We start from the raw sequence: 26,675 nt of genomic DNA, 5'->3' as shown, positions 1-26,675 counted from the left end.
CACATTTTCAAACCAAACCGCAATTTCCACATCATGCCACAACATTTAACAGCACACCACATAAGTAAACTCCACTGCATGCTTCTCTAGAACACAAAATGCTATTCCACATAATTACAATCCATAATACACAATCCCAATCTACACATTTCCAGTACACTCAATACCACATAATTACTATTCACATAATTCTACTGTATGCCATGCCACATAATTCCACTACACAAAGCCACCGCACACCACACAAATCCACACCACACAATTCCAATCCAAACCACATAATTCCACATAGGTAAAAGACATTGTCATTTACAATGCCAATAGCTCTAACTTAATCAAATGTGAAACCTGTTGCATTACCAATGCTTGCATTAAATGTTGTTAAAAGAGGATAATTTGGGGCTTACCTCCAATATTAATTTCCGTTTTTATCTAAATATTTTAAATATCTAAAATGTTCTACAGCATAACATTAGATTATTACATGTTCTACAGACAGAAGCAGTGAAAGAAAATTAAACGTTTGATGTTATTTGATTCCTTTCTCCAAAAGTTGCAAATAATTTACAAAAAGTTGTTATAAATATTAAGTGAAACAATAAAATACATTTGATTGGATGTTGTGAATTTTTTTCTTGGAAGATGGCAATGGATCCTACCTGTTTGGTTGGCAATGCTTCCAGGAGGACAGGGCACACAGTCGAAACAGCAGCTTGGACGTCCTGCAATGGCAGCCTTCCTGTATCCGGGATCACAGCTCTCAGTGCAGACTGACACAGGGACCTGGGAACATATAAAGATGACAGTGTCCATGTACTAATTACCGAGAACATGTACATGCATATTTTAATTTTCAAAGGTAGTCAGAAAATAAGGAAAGCCTTTTTGCTGACAGCAACTCGGATTATGTGCTAGCCTACCAAGAACCCAATTATAGCATAAATACAATAAAAGACAAGAGGATTTTGTAAATGAAATGTATTATAGGGTATATGAAAATGCTTCCTAAATGTGTTGGTATTATTTAACAGTAAGAAGAAGTAGGGAGATTCCAAAGTCTGCACAGTATATGGCAGTGTAGAGTTGAAATTAAATCTAATTTTGACTTTATGAATCATATTGTTTGCAATGAGTTGTTTGAAAGTGACCCACATAAATCAAAACAGGGTTCTTGAGTATTGCATATTTTGAAAAAAATAGCAAGGTGTCCAATAGTTGTCAAAATATGGATTTTGGGAGTTAGAAATAGTTTAATGCACCAACTAAGTAAGTACTCAATAGGAGACCATTAATAGTGTCCCTATTGCAACCTTTAGGGGAAGTCTATGTGGCACTAAGCTTGTAAAGTAGGACACACTGCAATACACTGTCCAATAAGAAACTTGCTTTAAACTTTACAGGTGATAGTTTTGTCACATTCCAACTCACAATGTATGCTCTGTTTTGATCACTACAATGTTGGGAACTTTGGGGTTCTAAGACTTTATCTGACCTTTTTCTTCTCCTAAATCCTGTAGGCAAAATGTACAGTGAGTATTTTTTCTGACCTGCACTGGTAGTGCCTCGCCCTGTGTACTTCATTAACGTTTCAATAAAGCTTTCTTAACATTCGTATCCTTTGGCTGATGTCATCAAGGAGCACTTTGCTAAATGTGCGATACACTAATGGTCAGAAGCTTGCAGTCTGTTAAATATGTTAAAGGTATTGTAGTATTGTAGTGGTGGCTGGTGGGTGTTACCTTTGGCTTGAATTCAAACCAGTAAGCTTGACTTCTCAGGGGCAGATTTACAAGCCCCTTGCGCCACTTTTGCGTCACTTTTCCCATGTTAAAAGTGAGGAAAAAATTATGCAAGGGGCTTGTAAATCTGCCCCTCAGTGTGTTCGAGGGGATGAGTGCCCAATCAGTCCCATTGTGACTCACTCACCATCACTCTGTCTCATTATCACTTATACTCAATCACTTAATCTCACTCATTCTCAGTCAAGCTTCCTCTCACTCATTCTCATTAACTCTCACTCAACCTCTCTCATTCCCACTCATTTGATCTCATGCTTACTCACCTATCGCTCAGTCTAACTCTGATTCATCTAGTCTGAGGCTCATTCACTTTCACATAGTCCCACTCATTCTGACTCAATCTGTCTAATTCACTCAGTGTCACTCATTCTCTGACACTCAGACCGTGACTCACTCAGGCTAAGTAACTCAGTCTTAATCACAGTCAATCAATCTTACTCACGTTCAGTCCATCTCATAGACTCACCTAGTCTCAATCATTCTTACTCATTTCGACTCAGTCCCACTCATTCATGGCCACTCCAACAAAGTCAGTCTCACAGATTCTCTCTTTGTCCTACTCTCTCTGACTCACTCAGACTGTGACTTACTCAGACTTACACACGGTAAAACTCACTGTCGGTCGATCTCACATTTACACTCACTGTAATTTTCCCTTAAAAGAACATTCATTGCCATTCTGCCTTAAAGTAACGCTAACTGCCATTCTTCATCACTCACTAATATTACTTCTTGCTCAAACTCACACTTCCTGTCACTCATTCTCACTCGTTGACTTCCTCTCCTGATTCTCCCACACATCCTGAATGCACATGCCATCACCCACTCTTACACATCTGTATAGCACCCACATTTTTACAGTGGTGGTTCGCTGAGGGAGTGCTGTGTGGTGGTGCGGGGGAGGGGCAGGGTGGCGGGTAATAAAACTATTTACCTGGCGCTCGCTGCTTCGCCAAGTTGGCCATGCAGTGAGCGCAAAGATATATAGTTTTATTCATTAATTTAGTTACTTTACTCATGCCGTGTTATGTCCGACTACACTACACACCCACTCTGTCCCTCACGCCCACCACCTTGCAGCACTCCCTCTGCAAGCCACCACTGTATAACCCCTTCCCTGAGGGGGCAATTCCCCCCACGGTGTGGGGGTGGGTGGGGGGGTGAGCGGGGCACCGCGATGCTCGTGGCGAGACCAGCTCGTCATGAGTCACGGTGGAGCTGTGCTCATGATGAGCTGGTCTCATCACAACCCTGCCCACTGGTTAATTATTTGCGCTTGGGCGGAGCGGCGCCGTTATGATGAGACCAGCTCGTCATGAGCATAGCTCCACCGTGTCTCTTGACGATCCGGTCTCCTCACGAGCACCGAAGAGGATAACGTTTTTAATTGTTTTACTTACAGTGCTGCACGTAATGTTTGGACTCTTGCTCCTTTTAGCTTCCGGCACTGGAGCATGAAACTGAATCCTCAAACCTACACAGTTAAAGGGACCCAGTTTCAGTGTCTGCTTTTTCACCCCACCCTTTCCCAACTTTGTGACAAATTTGGAAAGGGTGGGATGACAGGTTGATTGGCTGTAGCCACAGGCACTGAAGGGTTAAGCCTGCAGCGCCCATGTCGAACTTTAGCTGGGACGCTTAGCACTTTGAAAATTGGGAGGCACAGAGGCGTGCCAGGGCCCCAAGGCCAGGGGTGGGGCTTCTCCACCATATAATTCCTCTCTGGAAGTTGGTGCAGGTGCCTCTATGTGCATGCTTCAGCAATCAGACACTGACTGGTGCCGGACCTGTTGGAGGTCGGCAGGGGCATATAACCAAGGAATAGCGATATGTATCGCAAAATGCGCTTAGCGCATTTTTTTTATAGCTGCCTATCGCTGGATATGTTAGCGTAAAAAACATGCTATTAGCAACGTTTTTCTCCATTGTGCTAAAATATCCAGTGATAGTGGCGAAATGCGTGAATATCACTGAGAATACAGCGATATTCACGCATTAGCGACGAAATGCTCTTAGCCACGTTCTCCACCTCCCATTGGATAACATGGCTAAGAACTGGTCTGGGCAGGTTAAGTATTTGGAGATATTCGCGCTTAGGGCGAATATTTCCATCGCTACGCCTGCCTTGCTAATAGGAGGGGGTCCCAGTGTGAATGTGATATAATATAAACAATTCAAAGGAAATTATTTACACAAAATGAATGCATCCACACTATTTAATTCACAATGGGAATGAGTATACTGAATGTACAGACAACTGTTCAATAATTCTAAACGGTTGTACAGTGCCCCAGGGAGGGAAGGGGGGTGGGTTTGTGATAAGGTGGGGATATTGTGATGGAAGGGAATTCGTGACAGTAAAATCAGACAGTTAGCAAAACTATGTTGGCGAATTTTATATAAAGCAGACGACCATAGGTTCAAAAATACCCGGAAGCAGAGAACGTCCTGGGACCAGGGTTCAATTCCCGACGCGGCAGGGTCGTGGACCAGGGTCAACGGACTAGATAATTCTCGCCTCGGTGCCTACTCTAACCAGTGAACATACTCGGCAACTCTGGGCATTAAGCTTGCCTCATCTCTACAACGGCCCCCCACAAGTCGCCGGGGATGCCTGGTTTCACCTTGGAGATACCCAGTAAGGGACCATGTCACAGGGAAAATCAGGACGGGTTCCCCAGCGGTCTCCAGCACCACGATACTCCGGCAAGGAGTCGCAGTGTGCTTTACAAGTACACATTTACATTACATTACATTACATTACATTACAACCGTTTAGAATTATTGAACAGTTGGCTGTACATTCAGTATACTCATTCCCATTGTGAATTAAACAGTGTGGATGCATTCATTTTGTGTAAATAATTTCCTTTGAATTGTTTATATTATATCACATTCACACTGGGACCCCCTCCTCTCAGTACCGATAGAACCCAGGTCCCAGTGACTATGTTTGGGTAAAACCCCCCTGTGTATACACTGCCTTGCTAATAGGCGATAGCGACGTTAGCGACTGCTTTCAGTCGCTCACTGGTTGGGTACGCCCACTTTGCATGTCATTAGCGATAAACATCCCTGACATGCAAAGCGGGACCCGAACCGCTTGCTATCGCCTAAAAGCTGTCGCTAACATCAGTTAGCGACAGCTTGCTAATAGGGCGATAGAATTATCGCCGCTTACCGGCCGAAAACGGCAGCTAAAGCGGCGATAATTGCCTATCACCCTGCTTGATAATATGCCCCTCAGTTTTTCCATACCAAGTGAGGAAAACGAATATTATTCATCCTTAGTATAATAAAACATATGGGCCGAATGGGGAGGAGCAAGCCCCAAGCTCATTAAGAGGATCTGACTTAGTAGTACTTGAATGCAATAATTGCCACCAGAGGCGCTCTGATATTTTCTCATAGTGGATCTTAGATCACATTTCCTTATAACATCTACAACCATGGTGCAATGTGGTAGTGGTTAAGGCAACTCTCCTCGGCTCCACATTAACTACTCAACAGATGACCTTAGTACAAGGAGTATGAATACCAAAAGGCTGCTTTCACCTGCACTGCAGGTTGTCCAAGGCCCCACACTCTTTGGGATGCACGCGTAACCTTTAGTGCGTTGTCAGGTCCCCTATGGAGCACACCACATTGGTGAGCCCCACCAATGAAACATAGCACATAAATATGCCTGTGCAAGTCAATACAAACACTTGAGCACGTCCCAAGGTCATATGGTGGGAATGAAGTTTAACCATCAGTTTATGGATAGAAGTGAAGCAGGGAAGGAAGTGAGCAGCATACCATGACTGACTATACAAAGTGGCACACTATAATAATAATAATAAGAAGAAGAAGAAAATTTCTAAAGCGCCTGGTTACACTAAGGCCAGTGTGTTCCCGCGCTATGGTGCGGCTAGCAACAGTTAATCGAGCATGTCCCTCTCTTCATGTCCTCACATACGAACCTCCTCCCACTCTACCCTGAGGGGAAGAGATGAGTTTTCAGTTGTTTCCGAAACATACGTTCAGAGGTCTCCAGTCGCAGTCTAGGTGGGAGTCTATTGCAGTGTTGAGCTGCCTGAACACGGAAAGAGCTCCCACCCATCCGGGCTCTTCTGCTCTTAGGGACCTTAACCAGCCCTGTCCCACTGGTTCTCAATTGGTGCAATGGAGGATAGGGGGTCAGCAGATCAAGAAGATAAGAGGGCCCTTTCCCTTGAATAATGCGATGACTAATCGACAGGGTTTTAAAGAGCACCCGTTCTTTGATAGGTAGCCAATGCAATAATTCTAGGGCTTTCTTAGATGACGCTCTTTTGGGCAACATCAAAACCATACGGGCAGCCGCATTTTGTATGCGCTGTAGCCGAGTGATACACTTGATATTAGCTCCCAGGTACAGGGCATTCCCATAGTCCAGCCTAGATGTAAATGTAAATGTCATGGTACTTATAGAGCGCACTGTCACCAGACGGTCACCTTGCGGTGTCGCCTATTCGGCTTCCGGGCGCTGATACTCATACCGCTGTGGAACCCCTCCTGGCTTTCCCTGTGAAGTGTCCACTCCTGGGCACCCCCAGGGTGAAGCCAGGCATCCTTAGCGCTGTTGGGGCCGGTGTGGAGGCTAAGCAAGCTATTGCCCAGAGTTGCAGCGTGGGGCCCGTGATTAGAATAGGCACCGAGGCGAGAATTAACAGGTCTGAGGAAATTGAGCCCGAGACCCCGCCGAGGCGGGAATCGAACACTGGTCCCTGGCCAGAACTCTGCATCAGGGTCTGCCGCTCTAACCATTGAGCCACACTCCTCCACGTAATAAGGGCATGGACAAGGGATTTCCTGGCCGTCGTGGGAAGTAGATCAAGTGTCTTCCGCATACTCCTCAAAATGCCAAAACACTGTCCTGCCACACTTTAACAAAATTACAAACACCAAGTATGACAGAAGTGACAAGATATCCAGAAGATGAGTAAATCTTGGAGTCTTTAATGGAGATTACAGCCAGCCGACACGTGTTTCATCGCCTTCGCGATTCATCAGGGCTGAAACAAACAAATGAGTAGCGTCTAGCATAATCTGTGAGCAAAAAACATTTATATACAGGGCCATAATATCTGGCCGTTATGTTACATGCACTACAACTTCCTCCTGCAGTGGACATATAGTGAGTGCATCATTTCACAAGTATTGACTCACTCGTGCTACCACAACACATCCGTGTCGGAATTCCGGTGTATGCTACCGACTATACATAATGACGTGCCTATATGTGATAGTGATGGTATTTGGACATGTGCGGCGACGAGATCACCATTGTTTCTCTGAAAAACAGACAATGACACATGCTCTATATTGATGGCTAAAGTGTCCTAATCGTGAACGGCTCTTGCGTCATCCATGCTGGTTCTTTTGTGAAAGTCGTGAGAGACAAGTGTCATTTCCAAAAACATACCTAGAAGGCCGTATCGATGTCAGAAGGTCTATATATATCCAAGAAAAGAAAGAAAAAACCGAAAAATCTCATCACTATCTGCGATTCCGGTAATATTCAGGCAAAAGGTCACCAAATGATACTGTAAGCCACTAATTGCACGCCAGCTTACCGCTCAGCTGGTGATAATTCCGACCCAGCCGGGCCCGTGACTAATACTGCTGGCGGTGGTTCGTCCAGCAGCGATCAATATTTCTGTATCTATAATCAAGTGAAATAATTTATGTTTTATTCATAGTAGGGAAAATTGTCAATTTTTGTTCACTCAGCTGTCAACTGCATTCTCACTGGAGTCCTGGTATTTGTTATTCGAGATTTGATTCTATATTACTACTCCAAAACATTTGATCCTACGCGCTATCATCGTCTAGCGTTGTACGCAAAATTCACCTATTGTTAATCCACTTACATGTGTGAAGATTAATATACAAAATAATGGGCTCGGAGGTGACCCGATATAGTTGTTCTGGTTTGCGGTTGTCGATATCAAATGATATTACTGTTAAAGGAATAACAATAACAGATATGTTACTATCTCACACAAGTCATCCAAACGTTATTCATCGTTATGCCAGTGTTGATACAAGATTTACCTCTTTCTTTTCCTTCACGGATACCTGTTGCGGTTCCAAAATTGTGGTGTGTTTCATGCTAAAGGGGAACGAGTAATAAGATTCTTAGTTTCAAAACTACAACTCGTATCTTTGAATCCGAAGACCATCGCGCCCCTAACTCACCCGTGTTTGGCGTCCTCTGCGGGTGTGGCGGGTTCACCTCCTTCGCGCTCAGTTCCTGTTTGGACACGTGATTGAGTGCGAAGCGACGTATATGGGTACTTCCATATGACGTAGTTCAAAGACTAGAGCGCGTTCGGTGCTAGTCTATGCCGACCATGTTGCACGGTCTCTTGTATGCATAATTATTCGTGTAGATTTATAGTGACGTTATTTGTTGCGATCTCTAGAAAAGTAGAAAAGAAACGAAAAAAACCACGAAAAAAACAACAATCGCGATGAGAGGATCGCAATGAAAAAACGAAAAATATGACCATCCAGTATGTGAACAAGAGTGTGAATAGACGCTCACATATGAGAATGCGTATGATCTCTGGAAAAGTTCGAAAATCCCATATTTTTTGACTAGTGTCCGTATATAACATGACATAAGTCTCATAATGATTAGTGATGGTGGAGTGCACACCGTGAATGATTCAAACTAATTAAATCCGTGAGAAACCCAGTCATACTGTGACTACTTACTTTCTAACATATTAGCTGTTTGGCATTTATTCTTTCCATAAGTTAAAGCTTCGAGATCTCATAACATTACTCAATTGTACAGGAGAAAAACATCTCAGCATTTGGAGAGATTGAGATATCGACGAATTCTTACAGGTCTACAGTAAGTTACAGTGTTCTTATATCTTAGACATAATTCAGATTATGCAGTTCAAGCAGTATATATTATTAGTCACCCAGAAAAAATTGCATCTCCTGGTCGTAATTTAATCCTGACTGTACCGATTGCAAACGCATAATCCAAGTTGCCTCAGTGCGTCTTAATTTCAATTCCCGGTTACCGCCTCTTATTGCCACTGGTATGGTTTCAATTCCAAAAAATTGTACATTTTTGTTCTGTTGATCTTTTTGGCACGAGGCAACATGCAAAGCCACTGGATATTTAGGGTCACAGTTTACAATCGCTCTTATATGTTCCATCATTCTTTCCTTCAATGGCCTGATTGTGCTACCTACGTAGTGCTTGCCACATTCACATTCAATAATGTAGATAACAAATTTCGTAGTACAATTAATGTTGCTCTTGATGGTATAACAAACGTCATCAGGGCCTGTGAAATTTGTAGTTCCATGTTTGGCCCATTTGCACATACTGCAGAACCCGCATTTATGAAAACCCAGACCTCGTTGTGTCAACCAATTAGTACTTCTCATGTCACGGGGTACTGTGGGACTCAACTTGTTTCTTAATGTGTTACCTCTTCTAAATGAGATCTGTGGCCTCTCTGTGATGTACTTAGTCAGTGTTTTTTCGGATTTCAATAGGCTCCAATGTTTAGTTAAACTTTTTCTTAAGTCCAGATGGAGTGAGTTGAAATCCGTGACCATTCTTATGTGTTCTTTATTGTCTGAGTTAGGCTTTTGTTTGGTGGTGAGAGTGTCTATTCTCCTCACTCTTTTAATCCTTTTTTCAGCTTTCCTAATGGAGTTGTAGGCATAACCCCTTGTAAGGAATCTTTCTTTCATGCTTTCAATGCATCTCCTGAATTCACAGTCCTCACTGCAAATTGAAAATTGATCTGTTTAAATTTATAAGGAACCTTAAACTCAAAAAGCATTTCTATGGTTTGGAGAAAAAGGGTAGAGGGGCTGTCAATCCACCTGTTACTAGCACCACTGAATCCTTATCAATAAATGATGTGCATGCAACTCATCTTCTCTTATCATTGACTGACATGGAGGATTCTCCTCTAGAGATGGACAGACTGCTAGAGGAGTTGGATATAGAATCTGACTTTAGCATTGTTAGTGGACTAAAGTCCAAATCTAAATGGATCCCTACACTACCTGGTGGCAACGCCATAGACAATTTTCATAAGCGTGTGGTAGAGGATCTCGACAAACTGAACCATCTACACAAGGACAGAATGTTCAAATATAAGGACAACCTCAGTAAGGGACAAAGAATAGCACTCAATACACTTATGAGCGATAATACTATCATCATACGAGAGGCAGACAAGGGAGGGAACGTAGTGATTATGGATCGCATAGACTACCAATCAGAAATTAGTCAACAATTACAGGATGAAGTATGCTACGAACGCCTCACATATAACCCCATTGGTCCCTTAACAATAGAAATTAACTCACATTTGTTAAAGTGGAAGCAATCAGGTTTATTAAACGAGGAGGAATACTTATATTTGAAAGTTTTTAGACCCACCTATCCATGGCTGTACACCTTGCCTAAAATTCACAAGGAACTCCCATTTCCACCAGGGAGACCCATTGTTTCGGGCATAGGGGGCCCAACAGAGAGGCTAGCGGAATACGTGGATCTGTATCTGGGTCCGCTAGTTAAAAACTTGCCGTCCTACATACAGGATTCCAAACACATCCTTAGTACACTAGCGGATATGGAATGGCAAGATGATTTTCTTTTGGTAACACTGGACGTGGTGTCCCTTTACACCAGCATCGACACACAGCTGGGTATAGAGGCCATTAACAAAATCCTATGTAACAGATCAGCCACACTATGGAAGCATACCGAGATGCTATCGGTAATGATAGAATTGGTCCTTAAGAATAACTTCTTTATGTGTGACAAAAACTGGTACCGACAGAAACAAGGTGTAGCCATGGGCTCTAAAATATCACCCTCGTTTGCAAATCTATTTATGGGGGCACTTGAAGCAGATCTGATTTGGGGTACAAAGGGTGCTCAATATATCGACTCCATAATATTTTGGGGTCGATATATTGACGACTGCATCCTCATTTGGGCATGCTCAGAGGAGCTTTTACATAATTTCTTCAAATACTTGAATGACAACACATGGAAGATCAACTTCACCATGAAGTGGAGCAAAACGAATATAGAATTCTTAGATATCGAGTTCTATATCTCTTCCAACTGTCTGCACAGTAGATTGTTCAGAAAGTCGACAGCGTGCAATGCAATCTTGCATGCTTCAAGCTCACACCCCTCACACCAGATTAACGCCATACCCTTTGGCGAATTTATTCGGGCAAGAAGGAACTGTAGTGAGGACTGTGAATTCAGGAGATGCATTGAAAGCATGAAAGAAAGATTCCTTACAAGGGGTTATGCCTACAACTCCATTAGGAAAGCTGAAAAAAGGATTAAAAGAGTGAGGAGAATAGACACTCTCACCACCAAACAAAAGCCTAACTCAGACAATAAAGAACACATAAGAATGGTCACGGATTTCAACTCACTCCATCTGGACTTAAGAAAAAGTTTAACTAAACATTGGAGCCTATTGAAATCCGAAAAAACACTGACTAAGTACATCACAGAGAGGCCACAGATCTCATTTAGAAGAGGTAACACATTAAGAAACAAGTTGAGTCCCACAGTACCCCGTGACATGAGAAGTACTAATTGGTTGACACAACGAGGTCTGGGTTTTCATAAATGCGGGTTCTGCAGTATGTGCAAATGGGCCAAACATGGAACTACAAATTTCACAGGCCCTGATGACGTTTGTTATACCATCAAGAGCAACATTAATTGTACTACGAAATTTGTTATCTACATTATTGAATGTGAATGTGGCAAGCACTACGTAGGTAGCACAATCAGGCCATTGAAGGAAAGAATGATGGAACATATAAGAGCGATTGTAAACTGTGACCCTAAATATCCAGTGGCTTTGCATGTTGCCTCGTGCCAAAAAGATCAACAGAACAAAAATGTACAATTTTTTGGAATTGAAACCATACCAGTGGCAATAAGAGGCGGTAACCGGGAATTGAAATTAAGACGCACTGAGGCAACTTGGATTATGCGTTTGCAATCGGTACAGTCAGGATTAAATTACGACCAGGAGATGCAATTTTTTCTGGGTGACTAATAATATATACTGCTTGAACTGCATAATCTGAATTATGTCTAAGATATAAGAACACTGTAACTTACTGTAGACCTGTAAGAATTCGTCGATATCTCAATCTCTCCAAATGCTGAGATGTTTTTCTCCTGTACAATTGAGTAATGTTATGAGATCTCGAAGCTTTAACTTATGGAAAGAATAAATGCCAAACAGCTAATATGTTAGAAAGTAAGTAGTCACAGTATGACTGGGTTTCTCACGGATTTAATTAGTTTGAATCATTCACGGTGTGCACTCCACCATCACTAATCATTATGAGACTTATGTCATGTTATATACGGACACTAGTCAAAAAATATGGGATTTTCGAACTTTTCCAGAGATCATACGCATTCTCATATGTGAGCGTCTATTCACACTCTTGTTCACATACTGGATGGTCATATTTTTCGTTTTTTCATTGCGATCCTCTCATCGCGATTGTTGTTTTTTTCGTGGTTTTTTTCGTTTCTTTTCTACTTTTCTAGAGATCGCAACAAATAACGTCACTATAAATCTACACGAATAATTATGCATACAAGAGACCGTGCAACATGGTCGGCATAGACTAGCACCGAACGCGCTCTAGTCTTTGAACTACGTCATATGGAAGTACCCATATACGTCGCTTCGCACTCAATCATGTGTCCAAACAGGAACTGAGCGCGAAGGAGGTGAACCCGCCACACCCGCAGAGGACGCCAAACACGGGTGAGTTAGGGGCGCGATGGTCTTCGGATTCAAAGATACGAGTTGTAGTTTTGAAACTAAGAATCTTATTACTCGTTCCCCTTTAGCATGAAACACACCACAATTTTGGAACCGCAACAGGTATCCGTGAAGGAAAAGAAAGAGGTAAATCTTGTATCAACACTGGCATAACGATGAATAACGTTTGGATGACTTGTGTGAGATAGTAACATATCTGTTATTGTTATTCCTTTAACAGTAATATCATTTGATATCGACAACCGCAAACCAGAACAACTATATCGGGTCACCTCCGAGCCCATTATTTTGTATATTAATCTTCACACATGTAAGTGGATTAACAATAGGTGAATTTTGCGTACAACGCTAGACGATGATAGCGCGTAGGATCAAATGTTTTGGAGTAGTAATATAGAATCAAATCTCGAATAACAAATACCAGGACTCCAGTGAGAATGCAGTTGACAGCTGAGTGAACAAAAATTGACAATTTTCCCTACTATGAATAAAACATAAATTATTTCACTTGATTATAGATACAGAAATATTGATCGCTGCTGGACGAACCACCGCCAGCAGTATTAGTCACGGGCCCGGCTGGGTCGGAATTATCACCAGCTGAGCGGTAAGCTGGCGTGCAATTAGTGGCTTACAGTATCATTTGGTGACCTTTTGCCTGAATATTACCGGAATCGCAGATAGTGATGAGATTTTTCGGTTTTTTCTTTCTTTTCTTGGATATATATAGACCTTCTGACATCGATACGGCCTTCTAGGTATGTTTTTGGAAATGACACTTGTCTCTCACGACTTTCACAAAAGAACCAGCATGGATGACGCAAGAGCCGTTCACGATTAGGACACTTTAGCCATCAATATAGAGCATGTGTCATTGTCTGTTTTTCAGAGAAACAATGGTGATCTCATCGCCGCACATGTCCAAATACCATCACTATCACATATAGGCACGTCATTATGTATAGTCGGTAGCATACACCGGAATTCCGACACGGATGTGTTGTGGTAGCACGAGTGAGTCAATACTTGTGAAATGATGCACTCACTATATGTCCACTGCAGGAGGAAGTTGTAGTGCATGTAACATAACGGCCAGATATTATGGCCCTGTATATAAATGTTTTTTGCTCACAGATTATGCTAGACGCTACTCATTTGTTTGTTTCAGCCCTGATGAATCGCGAAGGCGATGAAACACGTGTCGGCTGGCTGTAATCTCCATTAAAGACTCCAAGATTTACTCATCTTCTGGATATCTTGTCACTTCTGTCATACTTGGTGTTTGTAATTTTGTTAAATTGTAACTGGACATTGATTACTCACATGAGAGTGCTTCGGCAATCCGCAAAGCAATTAGCAGTAGTTTGTTCTACTCTATAGAGTGGTTTAGGTTTGTCCACTCGCCGTGAAGCACCGTAGACATCCTAATGATCATAAGCAAATGCGTATAAACTGGCAGTGCACCCAACTACAACTGTTTAAAAACCTTCCTGTTGTTTCAACTGTCCTGCCACACGCCTTGTGTGATACTCAAAGGTGATTTTGCTGTCTAGCCAGATACCTAAATTCCTGACTTGTTCACAGGGAATAGGTTGAGGCCCCAGCACCTGCGGCCACCATACCGATGTCCACACTGACGGTGCTTTCCCCACAACCAGCACTTTCGTCTTACTTCCGTTTAATTTCAAACCGTTATTAGCCATCCAGGCAGCTACTTCCTGTAAGCATGTCGAAAAGTTACTGGCTGCTGTCTCACTTGATTGAGCAAGAGACACAACAAGTTGGCTGTCATCGGCGTAAGATACCACTTGCACCCCAAATATTTCCGTAATCTCTGCTACTGGTGTTACGTAGAGATTGAAGTGGGTGGGGCTCAAGCTGGACCCCTGAAGCACCCCCTGTTTCAGCCTAGTATTCTTCGACCGGAGTGGTCCTTGGGCTACCTGAAAGCTGCGATTCTGGAGGAATGACTCCAGCCACTCCAAAGCTTTACCTGTCACTCCCCCTTTTTTTAGACACTGCAGCAAGGTGTGATGTTCTACAGTATCAAAAGCAGCACTTAAATCCAAGAGGATAAGTGCTGCTGTCGGACCTTCATCCACCATCTTCCGTATGATTTAAGTTGATAGGAGCAAGGCAGATTCATTAGAGTGGGACGCCCGAAAGCCTGATTGGGTGGAGTGAAGTAGTTTACAGGTTTCAATATGCTCTGTCAGTTGCATATTGACAACTTTCTCCGCGATTTTAGCAAAGTAGGGGAAGGGAAATTGGGCGCAAATTGTCAAGTTGCTCTGAACTGATATTAGGTATTTTTTTAAGTGGAAGCACCACAGCCTCTTTCCAAGCTGTCGGAACAGTGCCCGACCCAAAGGAGAGTTCCAGCAGATGGCGTATGTGGGGTTCCAGAATTTTTGCGGTTTCCCTCAGTATTTTAGCAGGTGCTGGGTCGTTGGGAGAACCCGATTTGATTTTAGTTGCTATTTCAATTAGAATATCCTGAGGGGGAGTGCAAAAGGATGTAAGTGTCTCAGTTCCGTTATGCTTGGTAGTGGCTTCCTCTATCCCGCCACCCACTCTGGCCTCCGCCGGAAATGAGGAGTAGATTTTTTCCACTTTATCCGCAAAAAACTGCGCCACACGATCACACGATTCCACTGATCCCTTCGCAGGTACGGTGGAGCTGGCTAGGTAGGAGACTTACTTAAACACAGAAAACAGCTCCTTAACTGAATTATCAGCTCCCTCGATTCTGTCCCTGTAATAGGTAGTCCGGTGTTTCCTTATCAAAGCATGATAGCTTTGATAACTCATGAATAATATGCCAGTGGAGACATATTTCTTCAGGATACCATCACATTGTTTGCAGATTATATTATAGCAGCATTGTGCAGTCTAATGTATAGTGATATTCCTATTGGTCAGTGCAGTAGAAATCCTATTGGTCAATGCAACTACTATACCATATGTGTACCAACTTTTTAAGTAACACATCTAATACATTTGTCTCCTAAGAGGATACATTTTAAAAGTGCTCCAGTTCTTTATGATAATATGTTCTCACCTGACTATGGTTTCCGCCCCACATGATGGAGGTCTTGTTACTGAGAATGGTAAAGGCTGGATTAGAATTGGGATCATATGTTCCAATTTTAACAAAGCTGCTGTTGTCCTTGGCTGTCACGTGCCAATACTGCACATCCAGGAATGGCAGGGCGTTTCCGGATGCATCAAAAAAGAACTCTCTACCATCAGCAGTTTTCATATGAACATTCTTCACGTAGGGCAGCATCTGAAAAAAACACAGCACTCCTTGTTGGAAATGACATATGAAGATTATGATCAAACATTGATCAACCTTGAGTGTAAGCAATGTTTGCGAGCAGTGCTGTGAAATCCACAGACACTCCAGTGCGTGGGTCCTTATTGTGGTTTCAAATGGAGCCTTATTAAATTAACAGTGAATGAGGGAATATGGCTGGCGTTGTTTTATAGACATGTTTCTAACTTCCATCTATAGGTTCCCAGGTATTTAGGAAGTTACACACATGATGAGGCAGACCCTTCTTTGGCCTCCAAACCTTAAACATGGTTCCTCGTGCCTTTGGTCGCATGTGGCAGAGCTTTCGTGGAGTAATAAGGCATGTTACATATAAGTCAGGGCTGTTTACATATCAACATGCCGGCGTTCAATATGAAGGAGTGTGCATAACAGGCACAGGAGATAGAAAAGTAAACTAATCAATCGGATGGCAATGCTTATTGTGTGTGAATGATTGCAGTATTGTCTCCATTATTTTTACATCATTCAAACTAACTGCACGGAGACAAAGAACTTTCAACTTCTCTGATGTGTGGTGTGTAGTGACCATGGTTGCAAAGGAAGTTACCTGGTAGAGATCCCTTTTGGATGAAAGAAGACAGCGGCGATCTCATCTTGAGGGTGGGGGATCGTTGACCCCCTCCCGCTGCAGCCATGCAAAACGTGAAAAATACAATGTTAATGAAATCATTTCATTGCCGCTTAATTAGTCCTGTTTAGTGCGCAGCTGTCAGCCTGCCCCAGCTGGTTGAAATGTGGGTGTCTCCTTCTCTGGCAGCATAGAGGACTTGAGGAGCGTGGCTTGCTGGACGCTCCACAGAGCGCATGTCAGTTTGCCTAGGTGTCTTACGAGGACCAGACTGACATTGCACTTTGAATCTCTCCACCCAACTGTCTTAGACAGCTGGGTGGAGACCAAGCACAGGCATCAAGGGCCTAAAGTATCATCCAGCCAAACCACTCCATCCAATCCTGTTGCTTCTCTCATGCAGGTTATCAGCTTGAGAGTAGTGCCAGGATGAATCCCGGGCCGGGAAAGATGCAGCCTGACCCAATTGTGGGCCAGGGGCAAACGCCGCAATGGAGGTGGGTAGCCCCCCCGATGCGAAGCCCAAGAAGGGAGGGTCGACCAGGATGGGTCGCCCCCAACGCCCCCCCTCAATAAAGGGGGAGTTGGCAGGCAGCTGGGGAGGTTGAATAAGGGTACGAGGCCCCAAGCTAGCATACAACCGGCATGGAGAAGAAGGAATCCCACCTGTGGATGACGAACGACAGAAGCCGTGCAACCCAGGAGTGCGGTATCAGAAGCCAAAGGCAGATTCTTGCACCCTGGTTTGATGTACTTCACACCAGAACCTGGGCTTCTATTGGAATTCTCATGGGCATATTATCAAGCCCCTTATTGTCGCTTTAGTAGCAGTTTCCTGCCGCTAAAACGGCAATAATGTTATTGCCGTTCTTGATAATATGTCCCTTGGTTTTCTTTAGAAGAAAGAGCTGGCATTGTTGTTGTCTTGGTGATGTGTCCCTGGAGAGTGAGGTTGGCACCAAGGTTGAATCCAAATGGTTTGGCTTTCAGTGAGATTTGGAGTTCTTAGCAATCTAGGTTCAGAGCATTGAGACAGGTTTGTACTGCATCTTGTTTGTTATTACTGTTAAGTAACGTGAATTCTGTCTTGGTTGGCTTGAGCTTCAGGTAGGCGGTGGACCTCAAGTTCAGGATTATGTACAAGCAGTGATTGAGGCATAGGGGAACACACTTACTAAACTTTCATGCAACACAGGGCACCAAACAAATTTGCTGTGTTGTGTTGCAGGAAAGTGAGAGAGCAGAAATGCTACATATTAACAAAGATATGGAGCATTTCTCCTGCCACCTTGTGCTGGTGAAAGGGTGCCTGTGTTACAGGCAGGGTTGTTTTTGTGCAGGACGGGACACCTTCTTGCACAAAAACAATCCTTAGAGGCATTTTCTTGTTTCTACTTGTGTTGTAGAACACAGCACACCTGAAAACAGGAAATAACAAGGAGGAATACAGGTATTTCTTCTTGTTACACATCACTTGCAATGGCTTAGCATTTTGATGCATCCCCCAGCTTTATAAATCTGGAAATGTGCCAAAATCCATTGATGGACAAATGAGAATGCCCATGCTGCACCAATGGAACAAACCTATCTTTACAAAGCCAGGCAAGACCAGACAAATCAGGCTTTTGATGGTTATGCAAATACTACAGAAGCATTTACAATGTACTTGCTTCACCTTGTGTGGTGCAAGAGCAGCACAAATGTTTCATAAATATTGGCCTGGATGTCTGAAGCAGACAAGACTTTTGCAGACATTATGTTTATTTCTTTGTGATGGAGGCACATCTTCAAGGAATATGGGGCCCCCCTGCCAGACGGTTCCACTATTCATTCACTAAAGGGAAGCACAATTGTTTGTCTTTACTCATGATGACAGGCAGGTTGGTAGAGGTAGTGATGAAACAGTATTGTAGTAGTGCTGCTGCTACCATTATGAGGCATTTGAACAAGCAGAATAAACACCACCTGATGTATGTTGTTTTGTTATGAGTTTGAGCTTGGAAATTTCAGTTCATGGACTTGAGTTGAGAGATTGGCAGAAAGTAAGTCTAATGGTTTAAACACCTGTTGGCTCTGCATTAAGTTTTCTTGTTTGACTTGCTTGGTGAAATAGGCAATATGCTACATCAATCAAATCCAAGAAAAGGAGGAGCTTTCTGATCTTCAGTACGAAAAAATAGTTGGAATAGAGGTAATACTGTCTATCCTGACATCTCCAAATATCAGTTCCTTAGTAGGGCTCAGATGTCCTGAGTGCGAGACGTATGAAGCAGTAATCCTGAGGAAAATTCAAGCTGGTCATTTCAGTAGACTAGAGAGTCAAGCCACTGTTTGTACTTGGAAGATCTCCCCCTCCCTCAGCAACAATCAACTTGCCACTTTGCATTTAAGGGTGCCAATGTGGTGTATCTTCTAGAAGGTGTAGGGATCTCCTGAACCCATCCCAGCAGTGCAACCAGAGGTTTTGTGGAAAGAGCAATGTGATAGTATGACAAAAACCTGCCAATATGTGGAGGCTTCAGGGCAGAGCAATGATAAATGCAGGAAGTCAGCCATGGATGAACTAGATCTAACACAATTTGAGCCCTATTTGAGGCCAAAGCGCCTCAGTGTTTCAGGAGTAAGTGTGTGCATAGGTGGCAAAAGAAGGATCCAATGATTTCCAACATGCTATGGAATCCTACAGAAGGCTCAGCCCTGTGTCATAATTTTCTCTGAGCACCATCTATATATCAATGTGGATCGAAATGCTAAAATACATAAGTGAGCCCTCACCTCAGTCTAGGGGAAATTCTGGTGTGAACCTATGTATGTTGTTTGTGAGTGGCAACATTTATGATTTTCTCCAGGAATTTTTAATCCCTGATAGGTGTATGAATCTAATATATTCTCCCAGTATTTTATCCAGGCTGTATTTGTGGTATACATATAAGGAGATTAAAATGTGGCAATTAGGGTATCTTATAGTGTAACCACAATAATGCTGGCAGAGTTTGTCGGACAAGGGGTCCAAAGGGCAAGGATCGGTGGTCGTTTATAGTTCCTTGAGGTGTGGGCTACATGTAAAGAAGTGTAATCCAGTTTACAAACACTGGAGTGAGCCCAAAATTAGCCAGTAAATGGAACAAATATTGTCACTTCATGGAAACACAAGCCCTGGAGCCATCCTGGAAGATCGCTGCTGCATCTAGGTTCGGATCCAGATCTTGCATAACTGCAAACAATGTGCGTAGGATATGCGTTGCGTTGCAGCCTGGGACCAATCCATCTCTGATCTGGCAGCACAATTTCCGGCAACAGGAAAACCAAATGGATAGTGATCAGTTTGACCAAGATCTTGGTGTCAAAATTGATTAATGAAAATGACCAGTAGGAATCCCAGTGGCACACTGGCTTCTTAGGCTTCAAAAGGGTGACAACAATCGCTGCTCTCAAGAATCGAGGCAACACACCCACCTTCCGTGTCTCCTTCAACAGAGCCAGCAGGTGAGGCACTAACCTGTCCTTAAATAATTTATGGAATACGGAAGGCAGCCCATATGAGCCCAGGGCCAGGCAAGTGGGGAACCCGCCTATAACACCTTGCATTCCTCTAGTGTAAAAGGTTCCACCGAGAACAGGTGTTGTACATCTGTAACCCATCCCAATGTTGTATCTGTAAGTACTCCTCAAAGTGTGACATGGGTGCTGATTTTACTGATATGTAGAGTGTATTATAACAGGAATGGAAGGCCTGGAGCTTTTGGGTTGCATCCCAGTGGGGGTCCTATTTCCAACCTCTAAATGAGTAATAGTCACAGCTGCCCACAGGTGTCTCATCGGGGTTGCCAGCTACTTGTTGGGTCTCTCTCAATCACTGTACATGTTTGCCCTGGCATAACGGCCCCTCAATTTGCATTCCCTTTCTGTGAACTCACTACATTCAGTAATCATGTCCCTAAAGGCACATTTGTACTGAGATGTCTGTAGCAGAGCGCAGAGACTGTGTGGACTCTGTCAGTTCCAGAGGTCCCACAAGAGCTAGTCACCATCCCATTGCCTCGGCTTCGTTGGTGAGTCCCGCTAACCCCCAGTATCCCAAATGGGCATCAGTGAAACTGAGGAGAAAGAACGGGCAGGGAATCTCTGGTCTGGTATCAGGGGTGAGTGAGCTTTGTGTTACAGCATTTACAAGCACTCACCCTTGCCTGATTGGCTCCAAACCTTACTGTGCTTCTTGGTGGCACCGCCTGTCATGCTCACTCCTTAAATGATGCTCCCTGCCATACAAACCATCATATCTGCATCTCTCTCCCAGGTACACAAGGAGGAAAAGAGCCAAGTTTTTAATGATTTCCTGAAAATGGAGGGGCTATCTTGGAATCTTAAATATAGGGGCAGGGAATTCCAAGGTTTGCCCTCTACATAAGAAAACCTTCTACCACCCCAAGTGGAAATTTTTGTTTTTGGAATGGTAACCTGTCCTTGGCTGAGACAAGCAAGTCATAATGGAGTTATTCCTTGATAACATACAACTGATATTATTACATTAACAGAGCCTTCTCCATCCCAACCCTTAAAACATGTGTACTTATGAGTCATTTGGTTACCAATACCTGAGGTTGTTAGGTTAGATGGCTGTTTTATGGTGAAATCTATTACAGATGAAAAGCTCACAAGAGGGGTGTATGCTGGTGTATGTTTTGGTTGAGTAAGGCAGCAGGATCGTTGTCTCAGACATCTGGCTTACTTCCCTATTAGGCAAGTATTAGATTAGGGGAAATTGATTTCAGTAATGTGATTAGTGGGTTGTGAGCTAATAGCAACGCTTAGCTGGTCAAATCGCATCTACATGAGTGTGCTCACCTGCCATTGTTGAAAATCCTCAAGATCAGCACACAACTTGTTGGAAAGGGACCTTCTTGTGACTTGCAATGATTCAGATCATGCAGTGACTGGGCAAATGCATAAATGGCGAGGTTTGCACAATAGGGGAACCTGAAATTATTCACATCAAAAACTGAGGAATCAAGAGACTGAATCTTTTCCATCCCAGTGCAGGGTGCTTTATCATCTATCATGTTCCCTGCAGTTGTTCCATTAACAATATTTGTCCATTTGCATCTGAAAAGTTGCTCCCAGGCTCTCTTTAAAAATATGTCCTCCATGTCCTTCAATGGATGCTTGTTATACAGAAACTCTTTAAACCCAGGTATGTCCCCACTATACGGAGTAAACACTAGTGCGCCGTTCAATGTTTCCCATAAGTCTCTTTCGGAAAACACTGCATAAGAAACCCCAATCCATATTATTCCCGAGATTCTTTGGAGTGATATCTCCTTCAGGATTGGAATCATTTGCATTGCCTGGGTTAAACAGACAATCACTTTGGCAGTGGACTGTTTCACAATGCCAGCAATATGGACTGCAGCTGCCTTGCTGGTATTTGTGGAGAGAAGCTCAAAGAATGCAATGCAAATACCATTGTTGGTGGCCTCTTTTTTAAGCAATTGACTTCCCTGGAGACCATTGTCAGTATTCAAGGCCAAAATTCCAATCCATGTCCATCTAAAATAGAGCAACATTTGCACCAGAGCATTTGGCAGGGTTGAACTACTTGCCAATGTCCGTAGGAAAGTTGGAAACTGGACTTTGTCACTGAGAATGGGATGTGCAGCAGCATAGCTGATCTGTTCAGGGGGAAACAGATATATTCTAATTAAAATGAAAGAAATACAAGTATAATGTTCATGCTGAGTCATTGCTCACATTCTTTTGTAGCATATTTCATTCATGTTTGATAAAGATTTTAATGATAAACTTTTTATTTACAAATATTGCAATAGCTTTAAAGACATGAGGATCACAAATTTAGAAGACGCTATCAACTGAATGAGAGGAGAATAAGCCATAAAGGTAAGAAGAAGCAAATGTAAAAGATCAAGGAAGAATTTGAGAGACTGTGAGGTAGAGCAAAGAATTATTGGAGAAGGAAGGAGGCATGTATGGGAAGCAGAAAATCAAAAAAAATTGCTGACCCTACAGTGGCAAACATTGTGAGACACATTAGACTCTCTTTCACCTCTTCTTTGACTTATGCAATTACCTTTTCCTATTATGACATAGTAAATGTTTGCTAAATGTCTTAAAATTGGAAAGCTTACCCCTTTTCTCTATCTTGAATTCTGAAACTCGACACAACTTAGTCCCCTTTCGTACTTACCTTTCATGCAAATAGTTCTTGAAAGTTGTATTGCACATGAAAAGCTACATTGAAGAAAACAACTTCCTCCTCACCCCTATAGAGGACATAACTTATTTTGAAATGACCCTACAGAAGCTCGAGAATGAACAACGTTCCAACGTATGAAATTAAATCTCTGTGTAAGCACATTTCTGCTCATATCCACCCGCCAGTTGGTTCAAGACTGGCGTCATGCAACAAATGTGCTTACCTGCATTGTGGAAGTTGCAAAATCACTTGGTTTAATTCTGGACAAACTCCCTAACCTTCACACTTACATTAATTCTTTAGGAAAAGGGAGTCAACACAAAACTGACCACTGTGAGGAATCGAATCCCTCATTCCAACTCAAGAACAAGAAAAACTACAGTGAAATTACTAATGCATTCAATGCAAGACTGTAGCAACTGCTGAGAGGCAGATATAACAATAATCTATTCACCTCTTCTAGCAACATCCCTAATGCTACAGCTCCCCTGGTATCAAGTTCCAGAAGGTCTCATCACATTGCAGCTTTTCTGATCTCTGTAAACAGTACCTCTCACTAGCGCAGGTGCTTCATCCAGGAGCTCGTCAGCTCAATAACTCACAGGAGTACTTAAAATAGACAAAAGGATGTGGGAGTACACCGCTAACCTCTCAGGCAAGTTTCGCCCCTGGCATTCTGGGAAATGCAGTCTCTTGTAGCTCGCTCCGATATTTCCGAGTATTTCGCCAATGTTGGCGCAGATAGTGCTGATCTCTAGACATGTGTTTCATCCACGAGCTTGTCAGCTCAATGACTCGCATGAGTACTTTAAATAGACAACAGGATATGGGAGTACACCGCTGACCTCTCAGACAAGGTTTGCCCCTGGCATTCTGGGAAATGCAGTCTCTAGTAGCTCGCTCCGATATTTTCGAGTATTTCACCAAGATTGGCGCAGATAGTGCTGATCTCTAGACACGTGTTTCATCCACGAGCTCGTCAGCTCAATGACTCACTGGAGTACTTTAAATAGACAACAGGATGTGGGAGCACACCGCTGACCTCTCAGGCAAGGTTTGCCCCTGGCATTCTGGGAAATGCAGTCTCTTGTAGCTCGCTCTGATATTTTCGAGTATTTCGCCAAGGTTGGCGCAGATAGTGCTGATCTCTAGACACGTGTTTCATCCACAAGCTCGTCAGCTCAATGACTTACGGAAGTACTTTAAATAGACAACAGGATGTGGGAGCACACCGCTGACCTGTCAGGCAAGGTCCGCCCCTGGCATTCAGGGAAATGCAGTCTCTAGTAGCTCGCTCCGATATTTTCAAGTATTTCGCCAAGGTTGGTGCAGATAGTGCTGATCTCTAGACACGTGTTTCTGGTTTATTAACCGGCATCAGTAGAGAATACAGTCTTGCATTTCAGCAAACTCCACAATACAAGCCTGTATTCTTTACTGATGACGGTTAATAAACCAGAAACATGTGTCTAGAGATCAGCACTATCTGCGCCAACCTTGGTGAAATATAGGAATTATGTAGAGTGGGATTATGTGTAAAGGAGAGTAATTATGTGGTATGGTAATCTTCCTCATTTCCATAGAAGCTCAACTATGAACTCAGTGAGACAAAAAAAGATGGAATCATTGAGGAGCACTTGTGGACCTAGTCAGAGGTATGAGCAGGGCCACTGGAATTATGTGACTGTTTGGCTGCACCAACTTTTGAACAATTATATATTTGCTGCATTAGCCACATAATTCATCATCTGCACCCTAATCTGCAGATTTGAATAAAGAAAGCCTTGTTTCTTGCTGAAACGGCTCAGACGTTACCAAAAATGCAGCAGCAAGTGTTACAGCGTGTTGGAAAGCCCTTTGAATACCTAGAATGGTCACCTGTTACTTATTGCTAAATGTGGGTGTTAAATTGGTTCTAATGGTGTGCAAGCCAATCTTGCTTCCCTCTGCGCCTCTCTTGCCTCTTACTGGATTCCTGTTGCTTCTTTCTGCATGTTTCTTTCTTTTTCTGCACTTCTCTTGACCTCCTTCTGAGAATCTCTTGTACTTTCTGCACCTCTCTTCCTTCTTTCTGCAATCTGTTGCCTCTTTCTGCACTTCATTTGCTTCTTTATGCACCTTTTTTGTCTCTTTCTGTACTCCTCTTCCCTCTTTCAGTACCTTTCCTGCCTGTTTTTGCATCTCACTTGCCTCTTTCTGCACTTTTCTTGCTTCTTTCTACACCTCTGTTGCTTCTTTCAGCAATTCTCTTGCCTCTTTGTGCACTTCTCTTGCCTGTTTAAGCACCTCTCTTGCCTTGTTTTGCACCTCTGTTGGTTCTTTCTGCTCCTCATTTGCTCCTTTCTACACTTCTCTTGCCTCATTCTGCACCCCTGTTGCTTCATTCTGCACTTTCCATGCTTCTTTCTGCACCTGTCTTGCTTCTTTCTGCACCCCTGTTGTCTATTTATTTACCTCTTTTGCCTCTTTCTGCACTTTTCTTGCCTTTTTCTGCACCTCGCTTCCCTATTTATGCACGTCTGTTGCCTCTTTCTGCACCTCATTTGCTTCTTTCTGCACCCCTGTTGTCTCTTTCTGTACCCGTCTTCCCTCTTACTGTCCCTTTCCTGCCTGTTTTTGCATCTCACGTACCTCTTTCTGCACTTTTCTTGCTTCTTTCTACACCTATATTGCTTCTTTCAGCAATTCTCTTGCCTCTTTGTGCACTTCTCTTGCCTGTTTCTGCACCTCACTTGCTCCTTTCTACATTTCCGTTGCCTCTTTTTGCACCCCTGTCGTTTCATTCTGCACTTTAAGCACCTGTCTTGCTTCTTTCAGCACGCCTGTTATGTCTTTATGTACCTCTTTTTTGCCTCTTTCTGCTCTTTTCTTGCCTTTTTATGCAGTTCTCTTGCCTCTTTCTGCATCTCTGTTGCTTCTTTCTCCAACCCTCTTGCCTCTTTCTGCATCCCTGTTGCTTCATTCTGCACTTTCCACGCCTCCTTCTGCACCTGTCTTGCTTCTTGCTGCACCACTGTTGTCTCTTTATGTACCTCACTTGCATCTTTCTGCACTTCACTTGCTTTTTTATGCACCTCTCTTGCCTCTTTCGGCACCTCTGTTGCTTCTTTCTGCACTTCTATTGCCTTCTTCTGCACTTCCTAGTTAGAGGTAGTTTTAATCCCCCTGCACTATTATGTACTAGGGCCATACAGGGGAGGTCTTGCCAATTACCGGGGTACCTTAACCGATAGTGTACCCTAGTGTATGTAGGTGTTTTCACTGTATTCTAAGTGTCTTTCACCATAGCACTGGCTCCAGGCCTGGTTAGACACAGTCAATTACCACCAGTACCCGTCATCAGAAAGTTGGGGGCACAATATGACTTTGCAACAAGGCCTCTTTCCGCTCCTCTCTTGGTTCTTTGTGCACATCTCTTGCTACTTTCTGCACCTTTCTTCGTCATTCTGGACTTCTCTTGTCTCTTTCTGTATTTCTCTTGCTTAGTTCTGTGCCTTTCTTCCTCTTTCTGCACATGTCCTACCCCTGTAGGCATAGTTAGAAATTAGCATTTAAAAAACCTTTGACATTCATTGAAAAAACCATAGGTTTCGGGGACGTTATAGTTAGAAATTAGATTTTAAAAAAACCTTAGAAATTCACTGAAAAAACCACAGGTTTCAGGGACATTATAGTTAGTTGGACTTTTCTCTCGTACAAAACCAGAGAAGTTTGCCTGTTATTGTTAGTTTAGCTAACAATAACTCGCGCCCCCTCAATGCACTGCTGATGATGTAACATATTACATCATTCCTGTCATGGTCAGTGACATCACTGATGACGTCTCAAATGGCATCACTGATGACATCAGCCACATGAAAGTCTGATGCACCTCCTCATACCCTAATATAAACTTTGATACACC

The 26,675-nt window shown here is 43.1% G+C and overlaps 1 protein-coding gene across 1 annotated transcript in view; it reads right to left on the bottom strand.

Annotated features, from left to right (window-relative positions):
- The window catches only part of LOC144783914 (vomeronasal type-2 receptor 1-like), a 236,567-nt gene that overhangs the window by 202,218 nt on the left and 7,674 nt on the right, over positions 1–26,675 (bottom strand). Inside the window, 1 exon segment of the mRNA XM_078662652.1 lies at positions 15,714–15,941. Coding sequence (XP_078518778.1) covers positions 15,714–15,941 — 228 coding nt within the window.

The sequence above is a fragment of the Lissotriton helveticus genome, chromosome 10 (genome assembly GCF_964261635.1).
Source record: "Lissotriton helveticus chromosome 10, aLisHel1.1, whole genome shotgun sequence".
Lineage (NCBI taxonomy): Eukaryota > Metazoa > Chordata > Amphibia > Caudata > Salamandridae > Lissotriton > Lissotriton helveticus.
This window is presented reverse-complemented; position numbering and strand designations above follow the sequence as displayed.